The 25,569-nt window shown below is 51.7% G+C and overlaps 2 protein-coding genes across 6 annotated transcripts in view; both read right to left on the bottom strand.

Moving 5' to 3' along the window:
* Positions 1-16,624, bottom strand: part of PLCH1 (phospholipase C eta 1) — a 55,927-nt gene extending 39,303 nt beyond the window's left edge. For 2 of the 5 annotated variants that reach the window (XM_038146247.1, XM_038146253.1), the window contains exons 1-2: positions 16,499-16,624; positions 6,013-6,130 (exon numbers count right to left, since the gene is read on the bottom strand). In XM_038146247.1, the coding sequence (XP_038002175.1) occupies positions 6,013-6,091 (79 nt within the window). In that variant the 5' untranslated portion in view covers positions 6,092-6,130; positions 16,499-16,624. Of the gene's footprint in view, positions 1-6,012; positions 6,380-16,498 lie in introns of those variants that run through there. The other 3 variants (XM_038146249.1, XM_038146252.1, XM_038146248.1) reach the window with 2 other exon arrangements.
* Positions 16,625-19,055: 2,431 nt separating this feature from the next.
* C9H3orf33 (chromosome 9 C3orf33 homolog) lies at positions 19,056-25,263 on the bottom strand. Its single transcript, XM_038146488.1, has 5 exons — positions 25,107-25,263; positions 24,959-25,018; positions 21,698-21,851; positions 20,871-21,031; positions 19,056-20,212 (listed from the first exon to the last, which is right to left on the bottom strand). The coding sequence occupies exons 1-5, from the start codon at positions 25,197-25,199 to the stop codon at positions 19,940-19,942; spliced, it is 741 nt and encodes a 246-aa protein (XP_038002416.1). The 5' UTR covers positions 25,200-25,263; the 3' UTR covers positions 19,056-19,939.
* Positions 25,264-25,569: the final 306 nt, after the last annotated feature.

Here is a 25,569-nt window from a genome sequence, read left to right as displayed (position 1 = left end):
TGCTCTGCAGGGCCACAGCTCACGCAGTCCCAGCAGTCCCAGAGGTGACGGTGACAAACAAGCTTTCTGAACAAAAAACTCATTTCCCTTTAGCTGTAGCTGATTGACACCAATGATCACTGTAAGGCAAGATCTTTTCAGCCATCACTGCTGTCCCGTGGGGGTTGCACAGTCCCAAGGAAGGTCTGGCAGGAAAAGTAACAGCCTCACCTCCACGCCTGTTTTTCCCACTTAGGTTTCCTGCCCACACCTCACGAGGCTCAGATTACTGGACAGAGTCACCCTGCAAGTTCTACTGCAAAATATCCATTTTCCGATAAATGAGAATATGATTTAACTAACAGTTTGGAAATTGCAGCATCAGAGGAAGGTTCATTTTCTAGCTCATTGGGTTTTCCTTTATCACTGTCAAAATAGCTGGAAACCAGCACAAAGCCTAATTCTACTAAAGAGCAAGAAAAGCTGATTAGAGAACTAACACCTCTTACAGGGAATAGATAATGAAATAAGGAGATAACAACATCTTTATAATCATCTTCCTAGTGTAATCTTAGATCTGAACTGTGAGACAATCTCCCTGTGAAAAGTCAGCCAACAATGAATAAAACTTGGTATCAGCTGCACAGAAAACTTGTCATTTTTATCAGATTAAAGTTTTATCAACTCAGTTATCATTAATGAAGACATGGTTCTATGGAAAGCCAAGAAACAAAAATGAAGGGGGAAGAACAGCTGGCATTAGAACACAAGCACCTGAAACATTTTCTGGAGACATATCCCACATGAGACTCCTCCTTTCATTAACAGATGCAGAGACAGACACAGTTCTTGAACAAAGCAGAGAGAGTTTCTTCAGGCACTTTAGGCCCTTTCTAAACCTCAGTGGACTTCAATGCATTAATTCCTTAATGCTCTTCTTGCAAACACATTTCCATTTCCATCTGTTTGTCTCGAGGAACGGATTGTGGATATTTGACATAAATCAGAATATGAACCCTAACACAAATTCCTGCGCTACTAACTCGTTCTGCTTTCCCAGCATCATTCTGAAATTCCAGCTGAAGCAACTGAAGATAAAAGGCTGAATCCTGCAGCCCACAGCTGGCATCTGTAGCTGTGCCCCCAGCCTTGCACGAGGCTTCAGCAGAGCTAATTATAGAGCACTGCCCATCAGCAAACAGCAGGCCTGAAGGGTTTGTGCAATCTGGCAAAGCCCCAGGACTGCTCCCCCAAAACTCTTGTGCTCCAATAACCAAAATAGGCCATTTGACTGCATTAAAAAGGATAACAGAAGGCATTTCATGTTCTCATTGGGCACAGAAGCCTAAGGCCACTGAAGCAAGGAGAGGCTCTCCGGGGTTTTCTCATCAGATGTTGAACGGCCAAAGCCACCAGGATGTGCCCAACATGACTTAAGGACCTGTGTCACCTGGCAGGCTCAGACCCACTCAGGCCTTCCAGGCAATTCCCTTTCCAAGGTGAAACACAGCCTGCTCCATCCCTGACAGCCTGCTTCCCTCCAACCAGAGGGTCCACACCAGCCACCACAAGTTTTGGGGTTAATTCCCACAGATAGTCACAAGCATAAATGAATTCCAAAGATCTTATGGAAAAAAAAAAAACAAACTCTCAAATGCAATGATAAAAATTGCAATATCTAATGCAGTTTTGGCTGAAGAAATACTTGCCTTGCTGGCTGGGAGGCACTGGGAGCCACAGGAAAAGCTGCTCTGTACATTTTGGGGTTTTTTTCCCTTTATACTTTTAGCCCTGACCATCTAGCAGCAAAGTTAAATGGATGTTTGCTCTGACAGCACAGCCATTTCTACATTGTTACTGCCAGCAAACAAACAAAACATGATGCACATTTACAGCTTAAAACCCCTGCAAAAATAATAAAAAAATCTCTTCTTCCAAGCCTAGAGGGATGCTGTACTTTATATTTTGGAACTGCTTGCAAGAGGAAGGAAATGAAAGTGGGTTCATCAAATCCTCAAGGCTATTCCAAACATTCTAATTGCTTGTCTTCTCTGTTCTGCAGAAACTGCTAAAACAGCTCACCCCCAGCCCCTGTCTGTGGTCTGTTATTCTCTGTGTGCACACACACTGCTGTATCTCGCTGCTGCTGCTGCTGAAGAAAACTGACATTTTTGCTTCTGGGCAGATAAGACTCCCCAGAGTAAAAGGCACAGCAGCAACCTCCACTTCTGTAACCAAAAATTTCAGACATAAACAGATAAGAATTTTAATATCCTGCAAGTGCAGCCATTAGCAGCTCTTCTTAATAAAATTATAAAATGATGAGAGAGCCTTAGGCAATGTGGATGCACCCAGTACTTCATTACACACACGAATCTCAGTCATTATTTAAAGACAACCCACCAGAGCCCCATGGAAAGCCCCACAGTTGTGTATCAATTCTTCTACTTGTCTAACAGCCTGCAAATGTCTTAAAGCACCATTAAGAGCCAGCAGAGAGCAGCCTGATCCATGTACAGCAGCATCTCCTGAACGGAATGGGAGCACTCCTGTTTGAATTGAAGTTCACTGGACACAGGGATTGAACTGGGACTACAGATCATTTTCCAGCCTTATTTCCCATTAGTCAATACATTGCCTGCTAATCACATTTACAACTTCAGAGCAGGAGCACAAACACAATGCTGTAACAATTCTTCCAAAACCTGTCAATCTCCCACTCAAAATACCTTCATTTTTCCTGGGCCTGTTTCATATACTTGAGGTCAATTTTCAACTTGCTCTGGTGCCAACTTCCCCCACCAGCTCAAAAAAGCCTTTTCCTCTCTGAGCCTTCCCTTTCAATGCACTCAGAGCCAGCAGTCAGATCCCCTCTCAACCTTTGATTTCCCAAACTAAACAACCCTGACTCGTCTCATCTCCCCTTCTGTACCCGTCCCCCTGTTCCTGAGCTGCCCCTGCTCAAACACTGCTGCCCAGAACTGCATTAGGCTGGGCCTCGTGGCACCCCTGCTCAAACACTGCTGCCCAGAACTGCATTAGGCTGGGCCTCGTGGCACCCCTGCTCAAACACTGCTGCCCAGAACTGCATTAGGCTGGGCCTCGTGGCACCACCTCCTTCATCTTATCCTGAGTGCTCACAATTACATCTTCCTTCGGCTGATCACAGAACCAGAGTGCTTTGGGCTGGAAGGGACCTCACAACTCACCTTGTTCCACCCCCTGCATGGGCAGGGACACTTCCACTGCTCCAAGCCCCCTCCAACCTTGAACACTTGCAGGGATGTGACATCCCACACCAATGAACCCACGGGGCAGGCGCTGTCCTCCTGCTGCAGGGGCACTGCACTGCAACTGGGCTGCAGGCTCAGCTGGCTGCTTCTGCTGCAAGCTGAGCCTTTCTTCCTTTTGGTTTTTTTGGGGGAGGTTTGGTTTTGTTTGGGGTTTTGTTGGTGGTCTTTTGGGGTTTTGGTTTTTTACACAAAGCAATTAAACCACTCCAAATAGACTCAGAGCTTCAGCATTTTTATTAATGCAGTGCATGAGTTCTTGCATTTGAACTCCTCAGCAGGAGGTGAACAAATGGAACCCCATCTGCTCAGGTGCTTAAACTAGTGCAGGTGCCACAAGGGTGTGAAGAAAACACCAGAGAAGAGCACAGCTGGGCAGCAAAATTCCTCTTGTAGACGCTTCCAGTTCTCCTGAAGATGCTCCTATGCTTTTTAAGAACTCCAGCTGGCCCTGTGGGATAGTTTTACCTGGCCTGCCCCAAGGTGCAGCAGCTCCTCCAGCTCACAGGGTCAATTCCAGACAATCACTGCAGACAGCCCTGATGCCACGGAACTGCCCCACTGCCCCCAGTGAGGGTGCACTTGGGAATGTGAGCTGAATTATCAGCACAGCCCTGGAGGACCCCAGCCTCTCTGGAGCACCACGCTAGCTCCTAGGACAGGCACACATCCTTACCCATGCCGTGGGACTGTCACCTCTGTCACTGTCCAGGGGGAATTCAGCCCCTCCATACACTCAGGGGGAAAGGAACTGTCTCTGCAGTGTCCTGCTTGGGTTAAAGGAGACAAATGGGAAGCCCTGATGGATTCTGCCAGGGAAAAACAGTTAACCTTATCTGGTCATCAATCAAAGATAGATAAATTAGGCCATGAAACCCTTCTGGTCTAGGATTCCTGCTAATTATGCCCTGGGCTGTAGATGATTATCACTGTGCAGACTCATCCCTCCATAGCTGTTCATGGATTGCTGGACTCGGTGCTGATGGATCATTATCCAGCCTTTGCACCATTCGCAGGATAAAGGCGAGGTGCTGCTCTGTGCTGGAACACACCTCAGGGCTCAGAGCATGGGCCAGACCCCTCTTTCACCATCCTGGAGTGGCAGAACTGCAAATACACCCCCCTGTAGCTGCTCCAGTCACACTCTGGTGCAGGAGAGCAGGGAGCTGCCTGGGAAGAACGGGGATTAACCGAGACACCCAGGGGCACCCGGGTGAACACATCCCTTCCACAAGGTCAGAGGGAACTCTGAAGGAACATAATCCCACCAAAACCAGTGGGACCACACGAGTGGCCTGATAAATCCCAGGATTCATTTCATTGGAGAAGCAGAATGGTTCTGCCTGGAGATGACAGCACTTTCCCCCTAACACGAGTCCCAAGTGCAGCACACACATGAATTAATGTGACAGCACCACTGTCAGACTTACTTACAGAAAGTTATTAACATTCTTCTGGTGTCCCAAATAGAACTAGAAGTGCTCATGGGCAAGGAAAAAAACAGTACAGGGAAAAATGGGGCTCTCTCTGAACCGGCTTTCATTAGGAAGATTCACAGACTGACAAGTGATTAATTCTCCCACTAAGCCATTAACTTCATCGATGGTGACATAACCACAGTGACAAAAATGCAGATACAGTTTGTTTTACAGCGGGCTGCAAACCTCTCCAGTCCTGACAAACAGACTGAAAATGGAGCTGTATGTTCTCCAGGGAAAAAAATCACCTTTGCTTTGAATGAGACGAGTATTTCTACCTTTAATTCAGAGCCATTCCGTGCTGCTGCTATTAATAGTGCCATAAATCTGCCCTAAAGTGATGGGTTTTAATTACTGACCTCAAAGGGAATAAAGAACACAAGGTGTGGGCCTCTCAGAGCAGCATTAGGAAGTCACTCCCTCAGCAGACGGGTCCAGCTGTCAGATTAGAGACCTGCAGGAGCCCCCGAGCCCGTGTCCCAAGGCACAACGAGCACCGACCCCGAACAGCTCTGCCACCAGCTGAGCCGCAGCTCCTCTGGGGGGTTCGGTGCTTCACCCGAGCCCAGCAGCTCTGCCTGCCCCCGGGGCAGCCTGCCAGGGGGTCGGTGGGGCCTCGGTGGGCCCAGCACCAGGGGAATCGGTGGGACCGGGGGCGATCGGTCAGACCCCGCCCCGGGGGATGTCGGTGGGACCCGGTGGAACCGGTGGGATCCAGCCCCAGCAGCACCAGGGGGGTCGGGGGGACCCGGGGGACGGTCCGACGCTGGCCGATCCAGCCGGGCAGCCCCGGAGGCACTCATCCCTGGCCACCCTGGAGCAGATCGGTGGTACGGGGGGAATCAGTCGGACCCAGCCCCGGCAGCCTCGAGGTGGATCAGTCGGAGCCGGTACCGGGGGACAGAGGGCCGGACCAGGGGGATCGGTCGGAGCCGGTACCGGGGGACAGCGGGTCGGATCGGGGGACATCGGTCAGAGCCGGTACCGGGGGACAGCGGGTCAGACCGGGGGACATCGGTCAGAGCCGGTACCGGGGGACAGCGGGTCAGACCGGGGGACATCGGTCGGAGCCGGTACCGGGGGACATCGGTCCCGGAGCGCCCCCTGGCGGCGCCGCCGCAGCCCCGCCGTTCCCCCCCCTTCTCCCGGGGGTCCCGCACGCCCCGAGCGCCCCCGGCCCAGCCCCCGCACGGGCATACGGGATGTCAGCGGCCGCCGGCAGCAGGAAACACCAAGGCCGAAAATGCAGAGTCTCTGTAACTCACCGTGGAACGCGCCGTTGTCCGCTAGGAAGTGGCGGCAGTACTGCAGGCAGCTCTTCTTATCCAGACTCCAGTAACTCATCGTGAGGCAGCTTCCCGCTCACCATCAAAGGCTCTGACCCTGCAAGGAAAACGGGAATGGGTAACTGGGACTTAATTTACAAAAAAATGCTCCCAACTACTTGGACCGCTGTAGTTATTTGAGCCCTTTATGCAAAACGGTCTGTCTGCTTCACACAAAGATGACACCAAACGTAGTTCTTCACTCTCCAAACGTGCCCATCTCCAGGGACGCTCAGGCAAAGGGCACGGACACATCACCTGGATGGAGCCGGAGCTGCGCTGCACCGGTGCCACCAGCCAGCAGCTCCCAGGGTGCTGCAGGGAGCAATGGACACCTCTGTCAGCATCGCCCCCCCAGCCACTGCAAGCCACTGTGGGGCCTGGAGACACGATCAATTTAATCCATTCAGTGATGCTGTCCCATATTTAACAGGCTACAGACACATCCCACAACACCACAGAGCTATAAATCCTCCCCAAGTGAAGGTTACAGTAATTAAAAAGGTGACTCAAAGGTAATCACCAGCTGATTTTGAGACCAAAGCAGAGTTACGAGGACACAGGGCCCCTGTGCCCTTGCCCTTGGCAGACCTTGCCCCGTGGCACTCATGAAATCGCCCATGGACAGGCAGCTTGAGCCTGGGGAGGAGCAGTTGCATCAGCCACCCAAAATTAACACTGACGGTCACAGGCAGACACACCAGCATTTCATACTTCTTTGAAGCCATGGAATTCTTAATCTCCTGTCCTGACACCAAATCCTTTCACCGGATCCTCCTTCTCCCTTCGCTATTTTATGAAGTTCAGGTTCTGGTTTCAGCAACGCAGACACCCCTTCCTGTTACAAGCCCACTTTGGTCTCCCATTTTATCTCCCTCCCACCTTCACTCTGGTCAACCCAGCTGCTTGCTCGCCCACACTTGGCACAAACAACTCCAACTGTCTTTATCCAAGCAATTCTAGCAGGAGGTAAGGACGCTGCCACCCAAATCTCCTCACAAAACTACTGCCAGTGCCCTTAGTAACAAACCCACCCCCAAACGAAGCACCACAGCACATGAAGGGCTTGGCCTGCAGCTCTGCTGAGGGACACAGATCCACGTCATTCAAAACAAAAAGGACAACAAATAGTCTGAAGTCCCAGCCAACGGGACTCCTCTGATCCTCAACGACCAATTTAGCCACAATCCATTCCTGGGTGCAGCCAGCTATAGAGGGAACAGAAGGACCTGGAGAACTTTTCCCCTGTCCCCATGCAGCCTCAGTGCCAATGTTGATGCTGGCTTGCAAGCGTTAGAGAGCCACGGGGCAGTCCCAGGGTGACACCGTGCTGCTCCTGCTCCTGCCCCGGAGGCTGTGGCTGCACGGGTGGGGTGTGCCCCTCTCTGAGGGGAGCAGGCATGGTCTGGATGCTCTGCTGCAGGTGGGAGCCACAAACACCTGTTTGTGCTTTGCTCCATCTTAAAACATCCCCAGGCTGCACTGGGGGTGTGTTCTGGGTATGGGCTGTGTGTTGTTTACACTAAAGGCATGTTTTGGCAAACTTTGGAAGCCAAGCAGCAATACCCACTACCTCTGCCAGGCTTCATCTTCTATATTTCCTATTTCCTGCACTTTCACCCTCGCCACCCTCGAGCTTTCCTTATAGCCTGCACTAAGGGCCCTCTGCCTTAAGCAGTAAGCCACAAGCTGTTAGTCGCTTTTAAAGCACAGGAATAACACCACAGCCCAGCCTACAGCCAGGCTTTTCACTTCAGGCTACAGAAGTCCAAGAGGCATTTAATTAAGGAAACCGTATCAAATATTCACCTCTAAGAATTTGCACACAATAAAAGCAGATCTTATCTCGCGCCCAGCTCCCACGCGGAACCCGTGCCACAGGGGAGATTCACAGGGAAATGTGGCTGTCAATACACCCTGCAGTGCCTCCGAAAGAGTCCCTGAGCCCCCTGCCCTCCCTCTCACGGCCGCGGCTGATACAATCCTCCTTTGTTCTGGCACAAAGGGTTCTCCCACACCGCGGTGGCCCCTCGGAACAAAGGTTCTCCCGGGCACATCAGGGATGAAGGCAGACTCCCGAAGGGGTTGCATCAGCTGACACAAACATCCCACAAGAAAACCTTCCCAAGAAACACCAGCAGTTTTTTGGATAGTCCTCAAAGTTATTTGCTTTACAGGGTTCCAGGAGAGCCCAGCCAAGATCATGCCTTACCCTGCGGTACAAAAAAAAAGCAAACAAAATCCCAACCAGCCCCACACTTGGGCCAAATACCATCGTTTCACAGGAACACACGCTTAGGAACCTAACTGTATACAAATTTGCATCATTTCAATACAGGAGAAAAAGAACATTCTGTCAATGCCACCAGCTAAAATGCAGGCTGTACCTGTATCACTTATTTTATACGTAGAATAAACTATTAGAGTAAAAAGTGTCCATAAGTATATAATCAGGTCTAATTAGGACTGTAACAACAAAACTATTTTGGCAGAAAGTTACCAAAATCCTGACCAGATATAAATCTGAGTTCAAAACCAGCTTGATAAAGCAGCCAATTCAGAGAGAGTTGAAAACACTCCTCACTTTTCCACTCTGCAGGTTCTCAGCTTGGGGTATCATTTTCACAATAAGCAAAATTCCTGCAGGTTCAGCCCCGCACACATTCATTCCAAAAGGTGAAACAACTGGTGCTTACTACCTGAGAGCAGAGATGCTAGTGCAGCGTGTCAGGAATCCACCTACTTTGTATCTGGAAAAGGTGTATTAATCTGGAAGTTGAGCAAGGTGTCCATTATGTGCTGTGGAGAAACACAGCACCTTGAGAGAGCTGCATCTGCTGTTTTAGCTGATTCATTTCCATTAAACCTGTCAGCTGCCTTATTTTTGTGCTCTGAGCACTGTGTTCCATGAGAGACACTTTTCCAAAGAGCTTTGATTAGTTGTACAGAGCTGTACTTTACAAGAGAGTTATTAATGGAAGGAAACTGATACTGCTCAAGTTATTAATGGAAGTAAAATGGTATTGTTATTAATAGTAAGTAGAGTTCTATTGTTACTGATAGAAGTAAGCTGATATTGCTCAAAGCTGGATGCAAGGAATAAGTTAATTTCTAAGTTAACTCATAGTCACGTGTGCACACATGAATAAACAGTGCAGGTACAGGCAGATGAGATGGACAGATACGATCCTCTTTGTTATCAGAAAGTGGGTGAACTCCTCACAAGGAATGTTTCATTCTGTACATGCTTTGTGAAGTTCTTGGATTCTAAAAGCCGTGGAAATGAAAGTGTGAGGTGCTCTGAATGCAGCAGAGGATGCACACGCCCTGCCCGGGTTGGCAGAGATGCTTCTCACGGCAAGAGCAATGCGTGACCCCCATGCCTCACGGTGTTCTGCAGGCTCCCCTCTCACACAGAAAAAGCAGGGAATTCCCTCATTCCAGGGAATCACAATGCTGTCACCAGCAGCTGCAGGCTGAGCTGCACTCAGCAAAACCTTCTCAGCTCGGGCTCTTGGAAAGGCTCAGCACAGACCTGCTCTGGAGAGCACAAGCCAAATGTGTATCTACAGTGTTTAACCTGGACACTGAGCAGGTGCCCAGCATGGAGAGGGAATAGGCTCACGGCCAGGAAGGTGTTTGAGCCCAGAGACAGCTCTCAGAGCAGCGCCTGGAGTGAGTGCTGGTCCTGCCCCTTCTCACCTGCCCTCTGCCCTGCCAGTGCCCGGGGCATTGCACAGGAACAGCAGAGACTCCATCAGACACCAGGGATTGTCCCTAAAGGCAGGGCAGAGCTGCAGGACACCTGCACTTCCCTTGGATCAAACCACAGCTCCAGGAGCAGGGATTGCTCCTAAAGGCAGGGCAGAGCTGCAGGACACCTGCACTTCCCTTGGATCAAACCACAGCTCCAGGAACAGGGATCGTCCCTAAAGGCAGGGCAGAGCTGCAGGACACCTGCACTTCCCTTGGATCAAACCACAGCTCCAGGAACAGGGATCGTCCCTAAAGGCAGGGCACATCCTGCAGGACACCTGCACTTCCCTTGGATCAAACCACAGCTCCAGGAGCAGGGATTGCTCCTAAAGGCAGGGCAGAGCTGCAGGACACTGGCACTTCCCTCGACAAAACCACAGCTCCAGGAGCAGGGATCATCCCTGCTGGAAGGGCACATCCTGCAGGACATTGGTACTTCCCTCAGACCAAACCACAGCTCCACTTTCAGAGCTCAGATCTACCCAGTGAACACACATGGGAAGTATGACTTGTAAAAAACTGATTCCTTTCCTTAGCCCCAAATGGTGTATAAAGTTCATGTTCCTGGTAATTAAAGGAAAGTCCAGAAAACACTGAATATTAAGTGGGCTACTGATTTTGGAAGCCTGTGCCCATTAATGACAAATTTTAGCATGAAAAATAGTTCAGAGATAATAATAATTTTTAAAAAGGTAAGAAATGAAAAGAGCAATCCAGAGTCACACAAAGGCCACCCCAAGTGTGTGGTGGAAATAATGCTGTGCTGGAAATGATGCTGTATTGGCCCAGCTATGGCCAGAGCCCTCTGATGAGCTTTAGGGATCTCAGTATGGGAGGGAGGACAGACCATCTGGCTGGCACTAAGCAGCAGGAATAGAGTCCAGAGAGAAAGGCTGGGCTTTAGTGTGGCAGCTGGGATTGTGGTGGGGGCATGCAGCACATCTGATGACACCATCTCGTGTGGGCAGCTACCTCCCAGCCGCTGCAAACAGAAAATAAACACCAAAGGACAAACACCACTTTGAACTTGCCCCGGAGAATCCCGACGTGGTATTGAAAACCCAAGCAATTCAGCTTCACAGCAAACCTTCAGTGTTATTAGAAGGGAGGGAGTGAAGTGCTTTGTCTTCAGTTTGAGAATAAGCAAGAGATTCACTTGCTCTCCTCAGGAGCAGAGCAAGGGCTGCCCACAGGGGATCACTGGGTTTCCTCTGCAGTTTCTTAGCTCAATAAAGAAATGTTCCCCATCAAGCTCTACATCGTTTCCCAAGGTGCCACCAGCACTCAGCAGCTTGGCAAGCACACTGCAGGGCACACAGACACTTCTCCAGGACATGCCCCAGAGCTCAGCCCTCTGTTACACTGGTACTGGAAATAACAGGTACTGACCAGAGGGAGAGCAGTCACCTGCATTTCTGTTCACAACATGCAACCAGGAAACTCCCTGCCCTCACCAATTCCTTTCCTGGACCATATTAAAATACGCTGCAGGTTCTCTCCTAGTTAATCAGTAGCCATCAACAGGAACTTCCAGCCCAGGTTTTTACTTTCTAACCGAAGTGACAGCTCCGGTAGAACAACCCTCAAGCTTTCAGAGACCAGCTCTGCACAACATGGGCTGGAGTTTTTGAAACAGTATCCACAAGCCAAAGAAGTTCTTGGATGAAAAGCTTAGCCATAGTCAGACCTAAAAAGCACAAATCTGAAGAGATTATAAAACCCTAATATGACAATATTCCATGGGGCATCCACCCATCTGCAGTCTTGGGCTTCTTATTCCACTAAGCCACTAACAGTCACCCAAATATTGCTAAGCATTTAAGCTGGTCTAAATTCATGCAGATTTAGATTTAATTGTCACACAAGCCAGGCTCCAAGGGTTCCACACATCATCTGTGCAAATCTCCACTTCAATCAGAATCAAATATCATCATTCACTCAAAATAACTTGCATAAACATTGCTAAAGTTACACATATGGGAGCCAGGCAGAATAGGCAAGGCACACAAGAGGGAAGTTCCATACTGCTGACACAAAAAGACACTTTATCCAACAAATTGATGTAATTTTCATACTTACAAAACAAAGTTTTACCCACCTGTGGTATTAACTATGTCATTAATGCATGGCTATTTTCCAGAGTTAAAGCATCTTGTATGAAACAAAAAGCTTGTAGTTGGAATCCCTTTTGAACAGCAAATATTTAACCATAAATATTACCAGCATGGAAAAAACCCCCAACGGTACTTGGCAATAGAAAACCAAACCATCCAGTATGGGATCCTTTTCTTACTTTTCTAGCAATGGTCTGGAGGAATAAAAACAGAGATTTTTGCTTGGTTTATTTTTCTGACAGATGAGTTCCCTAATGAAATGTGCCACGAGGCCAGAACAGCTGTGCTGGCAGCAAAGGGGCAAGCCAGAGCAGGAGCAAAGACACACATCCTGTGGACTTCCCTGGGAGCTACTGCAAACTCAGAATGCAGGGATGTCTAATCAAAGAGGAGAAGTCACAAGGGAGTTTGGGATGCAGATACTGCACTTGCATGCTCTTAGATGAGACTTACTGAAATGCAGAGTTTTAGAAATGTTTACTGGGTTTAATCTGGTATTTTGGCTATTCCCCCAGTAGAGCACTAAACGCATCTTACATCGCTCAGCAGATGAAGACAGAGGCTCAGCCCAGCCCTGACTGCATCCAGTTTGGGTCCTGCTAGAGGACACATTCCCAGGATTTGCTCCTCAGGAGCACAAGGAACAGGCTGGGCTCCCTGCACAGCAGCAGCCCAGGGTCTGGCACGCAGGTTCCCTGGCACCCACCCCTCGCAGGCAGGCAGGCAGGCAACGGGGCTGAGCTCCCTGTGCAAAGGACACCTCTACCTGTGCCAGCCCAGCCAGCCCACGGCAGCCCCTGCTGCTCCCGGGGCTGTTCATTGCCATGCAGCTTTTGTTCCCAGAGTTTCTCCACTCCTCCTGGAAGCCATGAAAAGCATGTGTCAGCACAACTTGCTGCTGAGGAAGGCATTAGAAAGGATTTGAACCGACTCCCCATGGCAACGGACCCTGAAAGGGAATTAGCATTTGCTCCCCATTCCTCGAGAAGCCGAAATGGAATTTGTTTTTCTCCTCTTTAAGGAATTATTTGCAGGAGGGCAGCGTGCTGCTGCCTCTAAGGTTCAGCAGGCACAGCTTCAGCTGGCACCTGCCCTGCACACCCTGTTCAGGGTGACACTCATCCCACCAGACGTGGGATGGGTAAATACGAGTGAGAGTTTTCCATGCTTTCCTTGCACAGACCTCCAGTGCTCTGCACACCTTTCTGCTGCCTCTGCCAGCTCTGTACACCCATTCACCAATCCAAATCAGGTCTGGGTTTGCTGCACAGAGTGTTTCAAACTGCAAATGAGTGCAAGAGTCTTTCTGCGAATGAAAGTCTGAAATGTACAGAGATAACTCACAATGTGATAAGCTGTGGAGATAAGAACAGGACACCTGGAAAGGACTTGTGCTAATGCAGCTGTGTCCAAGGCATGGACATGGATGACCTCCACCTTGTGTACCTGGCCACAGTGTGTGTGGCTCCCCTAAGAGTGGGCATTTCACTCCATAAGATCCTCTGGGCTGAACATCAATTAACACAGTTTGATAATTGCTAACGCTCTTCCTCTTTTTCCCCTGTGGGTGGAACAACAGCCAGGCAAAGAAGGAGAAGCTGGTGAGGCTCAGCACTGCCTGGTGTGACCCACGCCATCCCGGCCACATGCTGGGTCACACTCGCTGTGCAAAGGAACAGGAACTCCGTGTCAGCCCCAATAAATCACACCTGTGACGCAGCACACACCGCTCTGCACCACAGCCTGCCTCCACTTGAAGCTTCTTGCAAGCAGCCTTGAGTTACTTCAGCCTGAAGAGACTCACACGGGCACCTCATGCCAAGACCTGTAACACCCACACCAAACGCCCTTGGAGTGGTTTTACATCCTTCAGTGGTTGACTGAGCCTCCAGCAGGGCACGTGGCATCCTCAGCACCCTGTGCCCTGCTTCTGCTAGCCCTGCAACAGGCGCCTGCTCCAAACTCTGCCCTCCTCTCCCTGCACTTCCCTGCCCCTGGGGACCTTTGTGAGCACCCATCTGCAGTGTCAGGCACTTCCTGGCATTGTGCATCCCCCAGCCTGCCTTGCCATCCCTCAGATCTGTGCTCCGCATCACCCTCAGCCACCCAGGCACACTGGCCAGTCCTTCTGTAGCGTCAGATGAGCAGCAAAGGCTCCCAAGTCAGGAGAGCAGAGGGCAAGCTCAGGTCTCTGGAGCAACACCAGTGCCCGCCATGACCGTGGAGACTGGAGCAAGAAAGCCACCTTTGTTACAGAAAACAGTTCCAGTTTCCTAAATAAACAAGAAAGGAGGAAAACAAACCCGAAGGAGTGCACGGGATCACACAGCTCCCAGCTGGCCGTTAGATGAGTCTGGCACCAGCTGACCCCCGCAGGGCTCCACCAGAAGCACCTTCTGCTTGCGGGCTGGGAAACAAAACCACATTTGTCGCTGGCACAGCCCAGACCCACAGGTTCAAACCAGTGAATGCACAGCCCAGGGAACCGCTGGCTGCTGGCCAGGGCCTCTAACACCTCCCGGTGCGACAGCCAGGACTGCTCAGAGCGCGTGTGCATCTGCCGTGCCACGGGGAGAACACCGGAGTGCTCGGGTGTAGCCTCGCAGGGAAGGAGCTGCTGCGAGAGCCCCGGGGCAGCCAGGCATGAGCCTCACCTCCTCTGCGGGCACAAAACGCTCTCCTGCTGCAGGCACTGCCGCAGCTCTCCGGCGGGCCTGGAAACAGACATTTGCTTTCCTAATTTGGACAGTTTGCTCTGGTTGGGTTTGTTGTTGTTGTTTTGTTTTGGGGTTTTTTTAAACATTCAGGCTTGTTTAAACTTATTAAAAAGCCCAAAGCAAACGAACAAAACGAATCTCCACACCACCACACTACCCCACGCGGCTGTGCCACCAACGTTATCAATTTAAATTGGATTGGATCTTGGGTGACACCTTAGAAAAAACCTCAGCTTATTCAGATTTCATTAAAGGAAAACTGTTCCGTTTATTAAAAAAATTATTTTGTACAGCCAACAGAAACACACAGCTTAAAGCCTTTCCCAGAAATAAGGGGAAGCCAAATCTTGAACAGAGGACTAATTTTCATTCTACATTTTGATGCTCATGAAACTATTTTGCTGCCACGGGTATTTCTTAACAGCGTTTTAAGTTACAGATCAGCTCCTGCAAAACTGGGAGCTGTTAATAGCGGGTGGCCTCTCCTTTGCTTTTATGGAGGGAAAATTTTCTTCTCCTTCTCAAATACCGGTGATTTTGATCAAAGTCATGGCGGGACACCCGCCTCAACGGCTGAAAGGACAGCAGCATTAAATCAATTCCCTAGGCAACCTCCCAAGCCGAGCTCCTATTGTTAAAATAATGAGTTGTGCGCCACTTGATCCCAACCCACCAGCTGATCCCCATTTTTATAGACAATAGGTAGCACAGAACCAGAAAGCACCCGCGAATGGATCACTTCTCACAAATCGTGCATCTTCAGCTGATAAAACCTAACATTTCTTTCTGTAACAGCATACGGGCATTTTTAAATGTAGGGAAAGAGCATCCTTCAGAGTTCCAAACAGATTTTATAAAAGTAGCACTCTCAAACTTATTCCAGGGAGCTGATGCTTAAAGAACCAGGAAGACTTTTTAACAGCGTGCATGCATTCTGCTGCCTCTCACCTCCCAAAAAGCCTGGATTCTCTTTCCATATCCCACATTAACTCGGGTGCCTCGCTGCAGGGTTGAACCCTGCCTCTCTTTTTAGTACTGTCACCTGCAGTTATTCTTTCACATTTCAGAACAAACACCTTAACTTTTCTTTCACTTCCTAAGTTTTGCAACACGAGGGCCAGAAGTCCCAAGGACAAGTAAAGCAGGAGGGCCCCCTGAAAACAGGCAAACATTGTGTTTTATAACTCAGGAGTTAAAGCACACTTTAAACAAAGAGCCTATGACTGGTCCATCAGATAAGGCTTATATCTTTCTCCCTGGAATTTAATAACACTTCTCCTAAAACACTTTTTGCCAGCTGGAGTTGAAGTTCCCTGAAATGCACAGAGTAGCTTAATCACAACAAAACGTGCATGGAGTTTAATTCCTACCTCATTGTACTTCATTTTAAATAACTGGTTTATGGAGTAGGCAATTAGAAATAAGGTATTTTTGGGGAGGACTCAATCCAGCAGCAGGTTTGACTCTTCTCAGCACCGTCCCAGCACCTTCCAGGTGGGGACAGGCGGGCTCCCACTGCGGGCTGCTGCCCTGCGCTCCTCAGGAGGGTCGGCATTCTCCACTGAGCCTCGCTGGGCTCGGGCTGGGCTCGGCTGGGGCTGGGGCGAGCCGAGCGGCGGCCCGGGAGAGCCCCGGAGCCGGCTGTGAAACGGGCTGAGAAGAAACTCCAGCTCGCAAACACCCACCTCCACCCCGGGCCGCGAACACCGGGAGAAAGCAGCATCAACCGCATGGGAAAGCCCAGCGGAGGCTCGCAGGGACACAGTCCCGTCCCACCCGGAGCGCCCGCGGGGCCGCGCACAGGGACGGGGCTCGGGGGTCCCGTCCGCCCTCACTCACCGCGGCCGCCGAGGTGGGGTAGGGTGGGTTCGGTTCGGTGCGGTGCTGTGCCTCGCCGCCACGGCCGCACTCACAGCCGCAGCCCGGTGCGGGCGCACAACCTGCTCGGTTCAAACGCCAGCGCTGCCGCCCGCCCCGCCCGGCCCGGCCCGGCGCGGCCCGCCCCCCGCCGCGGGCCCTGCCGAATCCCGGAGCGGAGCGGAGCGGAGCGTCCGCCCGGGAGCGCCTGCGGCGGCCCGAGCCGGGATCCAGCCCCGGTGTTACCGCGGCCCCGAGCCCGTTCAACCTGCTCCATTGCTCCATTGTGTGTGCGCTGTGAGCGGGGGGGCAGCCCCCCGATCCGCTCCCCTCAGCCAGGGACTGAGCCCCCCGATCCGCTCCCCTCAGCCTGGGACTGAGCCCCCCGACCCGCTCCCCTCAGCCTGGGGCTGAGCCCCCCGATCCGCTCCCCTCAGCCTGGGACTGAGCCCCCCGATCCGCTCCCCTCAGCCTGGGACTGAGCCCCCCGATCCGCTCCCCCCAGCACCGTCTGGGACTGAGCCCCCGACCCGCTCCCCTCAGCGCCGCCCGGCCCGACCCCCGGCCGCCCCGGCAGGTTCTCCTCCCGCGGGACTCACCGAGCTCCCGGCCGCGCCGTGGGGAGCGGTGCCGGTGGGACGCGATGGGAACAGAGCGAGAAGCGGCCCCTCGGGGCGGCCCCTCGCCCAGCGGGTGCCATGGAGACCCCCGGCCCTCCCACCCCACCCCTGCCATGGGCAGGGACACCTTCCGCTGTCCCCGGCTCCTCCAAAGCCTGTCCAACCTGGCCTCGGACACTTCCAGGGATGGGGCAGCTGCAGCTTCTCTGCGCCAGGGCTTCACCACCCTCTGAGTAAAACAATTCTTTTCTGAACTCCAATCTAAACCGATCTCCCTTCCTTTGAAGCCCTTCCCCGTTCTCCTATCACGGTAGCCCTGCTCAGCAGTTTGCTCCCAGAGGATGCAAAGAGCAGCCCCGTGCCCGCGCTGCCGGTGGGCTCCGAGGGGCCGGGGATGTTTATTGCCATTTGCCTGACATGCCACACCAGCAATAAAAAGTCTGTGCAGTGTCGGAGGTATTTTTCTTGGGCCATTTGGAGGCCGGGTCTCTCCTTTCACTGCCTGCGGTCTTTTGAAGATGTTACATCGCTCACGGCACATTCAGAGTTGCAGGGGCAAAGGCACAAGTGCTGAACAGTTTAATTCTTGTCCTTATTCCCAGTCACAGAACTGCCTCCTCTGTTGGAAATCCTCCGCTGGGCACTGCTGCGGGTGAAGGGAGGGATGGAGCTGCTGAGAGGCAGCCGTGGGGGTTTCTCTAGTGGAGAAAATGCTGCTTCTCCCCCAGCCAGCTCAGCCGGGTGCTGCAGAGATATTTGTCTCTGCTCCTATTACTGCTTTTCCAATAGCCAGGCCTCCCACAGAGACAGGATCTGCAACCTCTCAAGCCCTGCGCAGATGGAAAGCACAGCTTTGAACTGAATCAGGCTTTTTCTGAGGGGGGAGGGCGTGATGGTGGGTTGGGGTTCTTTTTAAAGATAAGCCCTGCGTGATAAGGAAAACAGCATTAACAAACAATTACAGGACCTGACCCTCAAGAAATCATTTGTCACTGCAACCCCAAATCCACGTGAGGGAACAACACACTCCGTTCACATTCGCCCACACCTCACCTCTGCTTGCTAGAAATGGAGCATGTGGCTTCCTGAGACTTTTCTGTCAGCTTTACGGTGGATTTTTGTGATAAATCTCCTGTGACTCATCTACAGAACAGAAGTGCAAAGTCCAGAATTATATTTAATTATTACAGAAAATAAATCATCAGTGTACAATTATGCCCAGCTTGGAAAAGCTCTTCCTCTTTCCCAGACGCAGAAACACCTATAAACCCCAGAAGTGAATTGTTGCTGAGCCTGAAGGCGTAGTTTGGGGTTAAAACTCAGCTTTGAGTTTCGCTCTGGAGGTGCCACAGCCAATCCCAAATCCCTGACTGCCTGATGAGTTTCTCGTCCAGGAACCACGGTGGTGGCTGGCTCAGCCCTTTTCTGTGTGAGGCATAAACCCAGGATCTCAGTTTTCGTATTTTCCATTTTCACACAGGCACAGACACCTGGTTTGCTGCCCCGGAGCTGCCTCCCCTCTCCCCCACACTGGGTTCCAGCACACTGCAGGTATTTCATGGCTCGCTGCTCCCTAGCACCAGCCTCACCCTGGGAGGACCAGGAACAAAAGGAATAAAGAACAACTAACACCTATTTTTACCCAAGGAAACTGAGTTTTTTTAAGGATCTCAAGAGTCACAACTTTGCCCTGAAGTCAGTAGAGAAAATGCTGATGTAGCAACAGATACATCAATTGCCAGACAAGCAGTGCTCAATTATTAAGGTTTTTCGTACCACCCTCTTCTCCCCAGTGTTTCATTGGAAAGCAATCACAAAGAAAGAAAATCTGTAAAGCACCTCACTTTAAATAAATATTGGGACTGTGGGAGGTTAAACAAGGGTCAAGCGCTTGGTGAATAAAACATGTAACAATGAACTTGAGAAATTCAATCTTTATTCTGAGAATATTTACAACACAAACAGTAATACGCTCAAGTACTTCACATGTGTATCAAAAATAAAGCAAGAATTCAAGTTCTTAGCACAGTCTGATCCTCCTTGTGTAATTTCACATTAAAGTTTTTATATTCATCTAATTTTAGATACAGAACCATCAGAAAAAAAGAAAAAAAAACAACAACACAGGTTTCTCCTCTTCAAATGAAAGCTGTCTAGGAAATATTTGGATTCCTGACAATATATTCTTTGATACACCAAGTGATGTTTTTCCCCTGAGGAACTTTAGTTATTACAACCTTATCAGCTTTTTAAGATCAACCATAACAAATCACCTTTTATATCACTAACAATGCAACCCATCATTCAAGATGAATGAGTTTTAAACCACAAATTACACCAAAAAGTAGCATAAGGACAGAATTCAAACAAAAGGGTTGTGTTTAAACCCATCCCACGAGCTTTGTAAAGGCCTGCCATGGGGTTTGTGTCCAGCGTGGGCTCGGCAGCAGTGGCACATTACAGAGGTGTGAAGGGACCCTGCCCCTCAAACCTGCACGGGGCAGCACAGCCTGGAGGAGCTCAGCAGGTGGGAAACGGGACAACTGATTCAGGACATCACTGTGGAGAAGTCTGGCATCAGAACATTTTCACTGGTGGCCTGCACACTGCTACTAAAGTTCAATCCCGCGTGGGATGTGATTTGGGATGTATTCTGTGTAACCATGAACTGGGGGGTTATATTCTGTGTAACCATGAACTGTGGGGTTTGTGTTTGAGACAGGGACCCTCAACAACACAGCACTGTTTGTGGTCACAAACACACACATTCCCCACAACTTGGGGAGCTGCATTCCCCACCTTTTCACCTCTCAGTAGAGCTTCTCACCCAGCTCACAAACCGTTTCAGCCTCTGCAGGAATTTATTGCTGCTGATGCGCTCCTGGACTCTTTCAGAGTAGCTCTGCTCTTTCCAAATGCCTTTATTTTTCTTCACAGCCTTTAACTCGGCCCGGAGGAGCCTTTTGTGCAGTTTCCAGTAGAGGCGGGAGTGGTGAGGCAGCCCCTCAATCCGGGCTGCTCTGGCCAGCCCTTGGCTCAAGAGCTCTTCGTTCAAGCACATGCTGAAAAACCCACCCTAGAAAAGCCACAATAAATAGATATTCACCATTGAAACACAGTTATTTGGGGTTTGGTGTGAACTCCCTCAGAGGTCCAAGCTTTACTCGTGGCTGTATCTACACTTTGGCAGGAGAAGTTAAAAGTGAAGAGGAATCCAGGTGACTTCAAACCCAACTCCAGTGTGAGGGTGGGCAGGCCCTGGCACAGGTGCCCAGAGCAGCTGGGGCTGCCCCTGGATCCCAGGCAGTGTCCCAGGCCAGGCTGGACAGGGCTGGGAGCACCTGGGACAGTGGAAGGTGTCCCTGCCCATGGGCTGGCACTGGGTGGTCTGTAAGTCCCTTCCAACCCAAACCATGCTGTGATTCTATCATGCAAGGCATTTGTGAGGGAACATTGATAACAAACATTAGGCTAATCAGAACTGCAGATGCCTTTTTGGCACTGGTAGAGCAGCACGTTCCTGCCATGAATCAGTCCGAAAAATTACTGCTCCTGCAATCAGACTTGCAAATGCAACATTTAAAATTCACACCAAAGATGATAAATCACAAACAATAACATTTGTTGAATGTACTGAGAGAACTGTGCGACTACAGTCCCATCTAAAACTGCAGATAAGAGCACAGTCACATCTAAAACTGCAGATAAGAGCCAGTGTTTGTGTCTGTCCTTACCTTATGGACTAGGACGAGGCACTCCAGGGCCGAGCTGTCCCTGCCCAGGAGCTGGAACCACAGGGGCTGTTTGGGGAGCAGCTCCCGCTGCAGCCAGGCCGTGCCACCTGCAGCCAGCTCCACCCCGGCCAGGCGGATCAGCAGGAGCCCCTCTGGCTGCCCTGCAAGGGAAAGGGACACATCTGCTGCTGGGGCAAAGCTCAGCCCTAGCACACACCCTCAGCTGCAGGGAATGGATTCCTGTGGACTAAAAGAATTCCTTTTAGTTCCTCAAAGCGAACAGGAATGTGGTCTCATCTCTTCTTCAGGGAAAAAATGTATCAATTCAACGTTGCCTAATTCATAATTTGGTTTATTGTGCACGCAAAGAAAAAGATCTGCTCCCACTCTCAGTCCCTATCCTTCATCCACAGGGGCAGAGGCATCAGCACCTGCTGGTGTTTGCCCAGCCACTGTGAGAGTCACGGACTTGATGCACAGTTTGTTTCTGACAGAAAAACTGTCCCCAAAAATCGGTGTCTGCAGATAAAAGCACAATCCCAACACAGGCTTTTTGCCAGGAATGAGATGAGCTGTGCAAGCAGAAGCACTGCCTGAGTGCTTATTTCTGCTGCTGGAAAATATCACAGTAAGGATTAACACAAACACTGTAGTGACAAACTCTCTGTCTCCTCATGTCTTTTATTCCCCAGCTGTCCACCTGCAAAGCACAGAAAGACCAAAAGGCAGATTGTGCCCCAGCCCTTCCTCTCAAGCTTGCAGCCACTCTAAGAGCAGCACATTTAATTTCTGCCCTTGCTCTTCACACTCTTTTCCTCATTACTCACATTTTCTCTGGATGGCTGAGATGAAAGGAATGCTGATGGGAATGTGCTCAACTTCCAGGCCCTTCTCTGTGATGTGATGTAATTTCCCTCTCAATTTCACATTCTTTTCCACAAACTCCACAGGTATTTCCAAAGGACTTGTGAACTTTGTTGTCTATCGATGGAAGGAAGAGAAAGACAAAATTTTAATAAAAAATATAGAGCAGTAACAGCCACACTAAATCCAACGTCTCAAAATAGTTTGGGAAGTTCCACCTCTATTATTAGACACCATGGGCAAGTAAATATAAATACATATTTAATGGTGATCAGCTGTAGAAGCTGTGCCAGCCTCTCCACACTTACCATTTTCCATGTTTTACAGGACCTGCAACGTCGGCACAGACATAAAAACCAGGTTTAGAGAAAGAACAGAAACTGCCGTTTTTCAAGCAATGCCTATTGAAGTTCACTTGTTTCCCCAAGAAAAGAGTGTTTTAGAAGCAGCCTGAATGGGGCTGGGAGAAGGGTGAAAGGAAGCCAGAGGACAGACACGCTGAAAACAAAGGCGGAGCAGGGAGGGCAGAAACAACCCCGCCTTTGATGCTGGAGGAAGCCAGGAGAGGGACAAAGGCAGGTGAACAGCTTTGAGAAGATCACAAGAAGATTAAATTTGATACTACAGCCTGGGAGGATCCAAAGGGGATGGTTATGTGATCACACAGGAAAACCAAGCTGAGCAGCAGCAAAGACTTGGGCCGTGGCACAGGAACGGAGCAGCCACAGGTCTGAGGGAGAAGGACACGTGAGACCCCAAAAAATTAAGACCCCCAAAATTTAAGACACTGAGGTCTCACTGTAAGAGGCCTTAGCAGAGCACTGACCTACAGAGCTGTGAAACCCACTGAGCAGTGCTGTACAACTGCTGGGAAATAAACCCCCAAAACACCACAACTGTGTCTCCTGTGTGTTATTTATTCAGCAAACCTCCCCCTCTACGGCCCGTAGGGCCTCCCACTGGGAACATGGGAATTTGGGACCTTGCAGGCAGAAAACCTGGAGGTTTTCAGGAACAAAAGTTGTTCAAAGCTGATCTCATTTGCTCCACCAGCCAGGTTAATGCATTCACAGGCCCTTGGGTCAAAACCAACCAGACGAGAGACAAAGAATTCTGGCAACATTTGTAGTTCAAGTTTTCTGGTAGGATTTTTAAGTAAAAACAAATGTTCCCTTGTATAATTTGGAATTGTGCAGGAGGAAGATGAAGGTAACTGTGATTTTTGAAGCAGCTGGAATCCTGTGGGAGCACGGTGGCTCCTGCCCGTGGAGGTTCAGCTTCTCCAGCAGTGAGCAGCATGGTGTTAGCCCAGCGTGCCTGACCATCCTGGGAGCGAGGGAAGATTTGGGTGATGTTTAAAACCATTCAGAAGCAGTTCTGCTTGTGGAAGGACAGAGAATACTCGAGGCAAGCGGCTGTTTCAGCTGTGTTTGGACAAGGGAGGGTGCTCGAGCTGCAGTGGGACAGGCAAAGGGGTCATTACCCCTGCCAGGGGCGTCAGGAACAGGGGACCCGTGGAGATGCCACACTGATATGGAGCCCCTCAAGACCTGAATGAAACTCTGCTGGTTTTTTTCACTTGTTAATCAGTAGCTGTAGCAGGACCGTTATGATTAAGCAATCGCATTGTGAACCTTGCACGCTTGGCTTATCTTTAGTTTTAAGGAAAAGGGAAGACAATGCCAAGATGAATGGGCTGTCTGGGCGGGAGCCACCAGCCGTGGAGGCAGCCGGGCTGAGCCGTCCCTGGGAAAAGGCAATTCCAGGAGGGGGACAGCGAGACCCCTGAGCACTGAGTACTGAGCATTGACCACTGAGTACTGAGCACTGAATACTGACCACTGAATACTGAGTACTGAATACTGAGTACTACTGAGTACTGAGCACTGAGCACTGAATACTGAGCACTGACCACTGAATACTAAGCACTGAGTACTACTGACTACTGACCACTGAGTACTGAGCACTGAATACTGAGCACTGAACACTGAGTACTACTGACTACTGAGTACTGAGCACTGAATATTGAGCACTGAATACTGAGTACTATTGACTACTGAGTACTGAGCACTGGATACTGAGCACTGACCCCTGAGCACTGAGTACTGAGCATTGACCACTGAGCACTGAGCACTGAATACTGAGCACTGAATACTGAGCACTGAGTACTGAGCACTGACCACTGAGTACTGAGCATTGACCACTGAGTACTGAGCATTGACCCCTGAGCACTGAGCACTGAATGCTGAGCACTGAATACTGAGCACTGAGCATTGACCACTGAGTACTGAGCATTGACCACTGAGTACTGAACACTGAGCACTGACCACTGAGTACTACTGACTACTGAGCACTGAGTACTGAATACTGAGCACTGAGTACTGAGCATTGACCACTGAGTACTGAACACTGAGCACTGAATACTGAATACTGACCCCTGAGCACCGACTGCCCCGGGCCAAAGGGACCCGGGCTCCGTCGGAGGGAAGGGCTGGGGCTGATCAGCCCGAGAACCCACAGACACAGCTGACACAGAGGGGCTGAGAGCGAACTGACAGAAAAGTAACGGAATTTGCAAGCGGTGAATGCTGACGGTTTGTTAAAACATATAAGTAATGTAAAGTACTGAGAAGCGGGCAGCCTTGCTCGGCAGCCTCCAGCTCCCGCTTTGCGCAAACCTGAACAAAACACGGGAACGCTTTGGCGGTGCCGCCGAACAGCCCCGGGAGGGACAGCCACGGCCGTGAGGCACGGCACGGCACGGCACGGCACGGCACGGCACGGCACGGCATGGCACGGCACGACCCTCCGCCGCGGGCCCGAGCGGCCGGGCCGGGCTGCCCCCGGTGCTGAGGGGCCGTGCCGGGCTTCCCCGAATCTCCCGGGCCCGGGCCGGGCTGCCCGCGCTGCTGAGGGGCCGTGCCGCGCTCCCTCGCATTCCCCGGTTCTGAGCGGCCGTGCCGGGCTTCCCCCGCACCCCCGGGCCCGTGCCGGGCTCTCCCCGCACCTCCCGGTTCTGAGCGGCCGTGCCGGGCTTCCCCCGCATCCCCGGGCCCGTGCCGGGCTCTCCCCGGTTCTGGAAGGCCGTGCCGGGCTCTCCACGCATTTGCCGGTTCCGAACGGCCGTGCCGGGCTCCCCCCGGTTCCGAACGGCCGTGCCGGGCTCCCCCCGGTTCCGAGCGGCCGTGCCGGGCTCCCCCCGCACGCCCCGGGCCCGCACTCACCACGCGGAAGCTCCGGGCCAGCAGCAGCACCCCGGCCACGGCCGCGCCGGCGATCAGGCCCTGCGGAGGAGAACGGGGCTCAGGCGGGCCCAGCGGGCCCCCCCGGCCCGGTACCCGCCCAGCCCCGGTGCCCGCCCAGCCCCGGTACCCGCAGCAGCCCCAGGTGCGCGTCCGCCCACTCGGAGAGCCGGGCCAGGGCCAGCGCGGCGCGTTCGGAGCCGCCGCCGCCCCGCTCCGGCATCGCGGCGTGCCGAGCGCCCCCCCGGGAGCCGGGAAACCACAGCGCCCGGTGCCGCGGAACGGGAAACGACAGCGCCCGGTGCCGCGGAGCCGGGAAACCACAGCGCCCGGTGCCGCGGAACGGGAAACGACAGCGCCCGGTGCCGCGGAGCCGGGAAACCACAGCGCCCGGTGCCGCGGAACGGGAAACCACAGCGCCCGGTGCCGCGGAACGGGAAACGACAGCGCCCGGTGCAACGGAGCCGGGAAACAACAGTGCCCGGTGCCACGGGACCAGAAAAGGAACAGCGCCCGGTGCATGTGCCATGGAGCGACACCGGCCCCGAGCAGCCCCGGGCGGGACACTGCCAGGGGACAGGGACAGCCACAGC

This window comes from Motacilla alba, chromosome 9 (genome assembly GCF_015832195.1).
Source record: "Motacilla alba alba isolate MOTALB_02 chromosome 9, Motacilla_alba_V1.0_pri, whole genome shotgun sequence".
In the NCBI taxonomy this organism is placed as follows: domain Eukaryota; kingdom Metazoa; phylum Chordata; class Aves; order Passeriformes; family Motacillidae; genus Motacilla; species Motacilla alba.
This window is presented reverse-complemented; position numbering and strand designations above follow the sequence as displayed.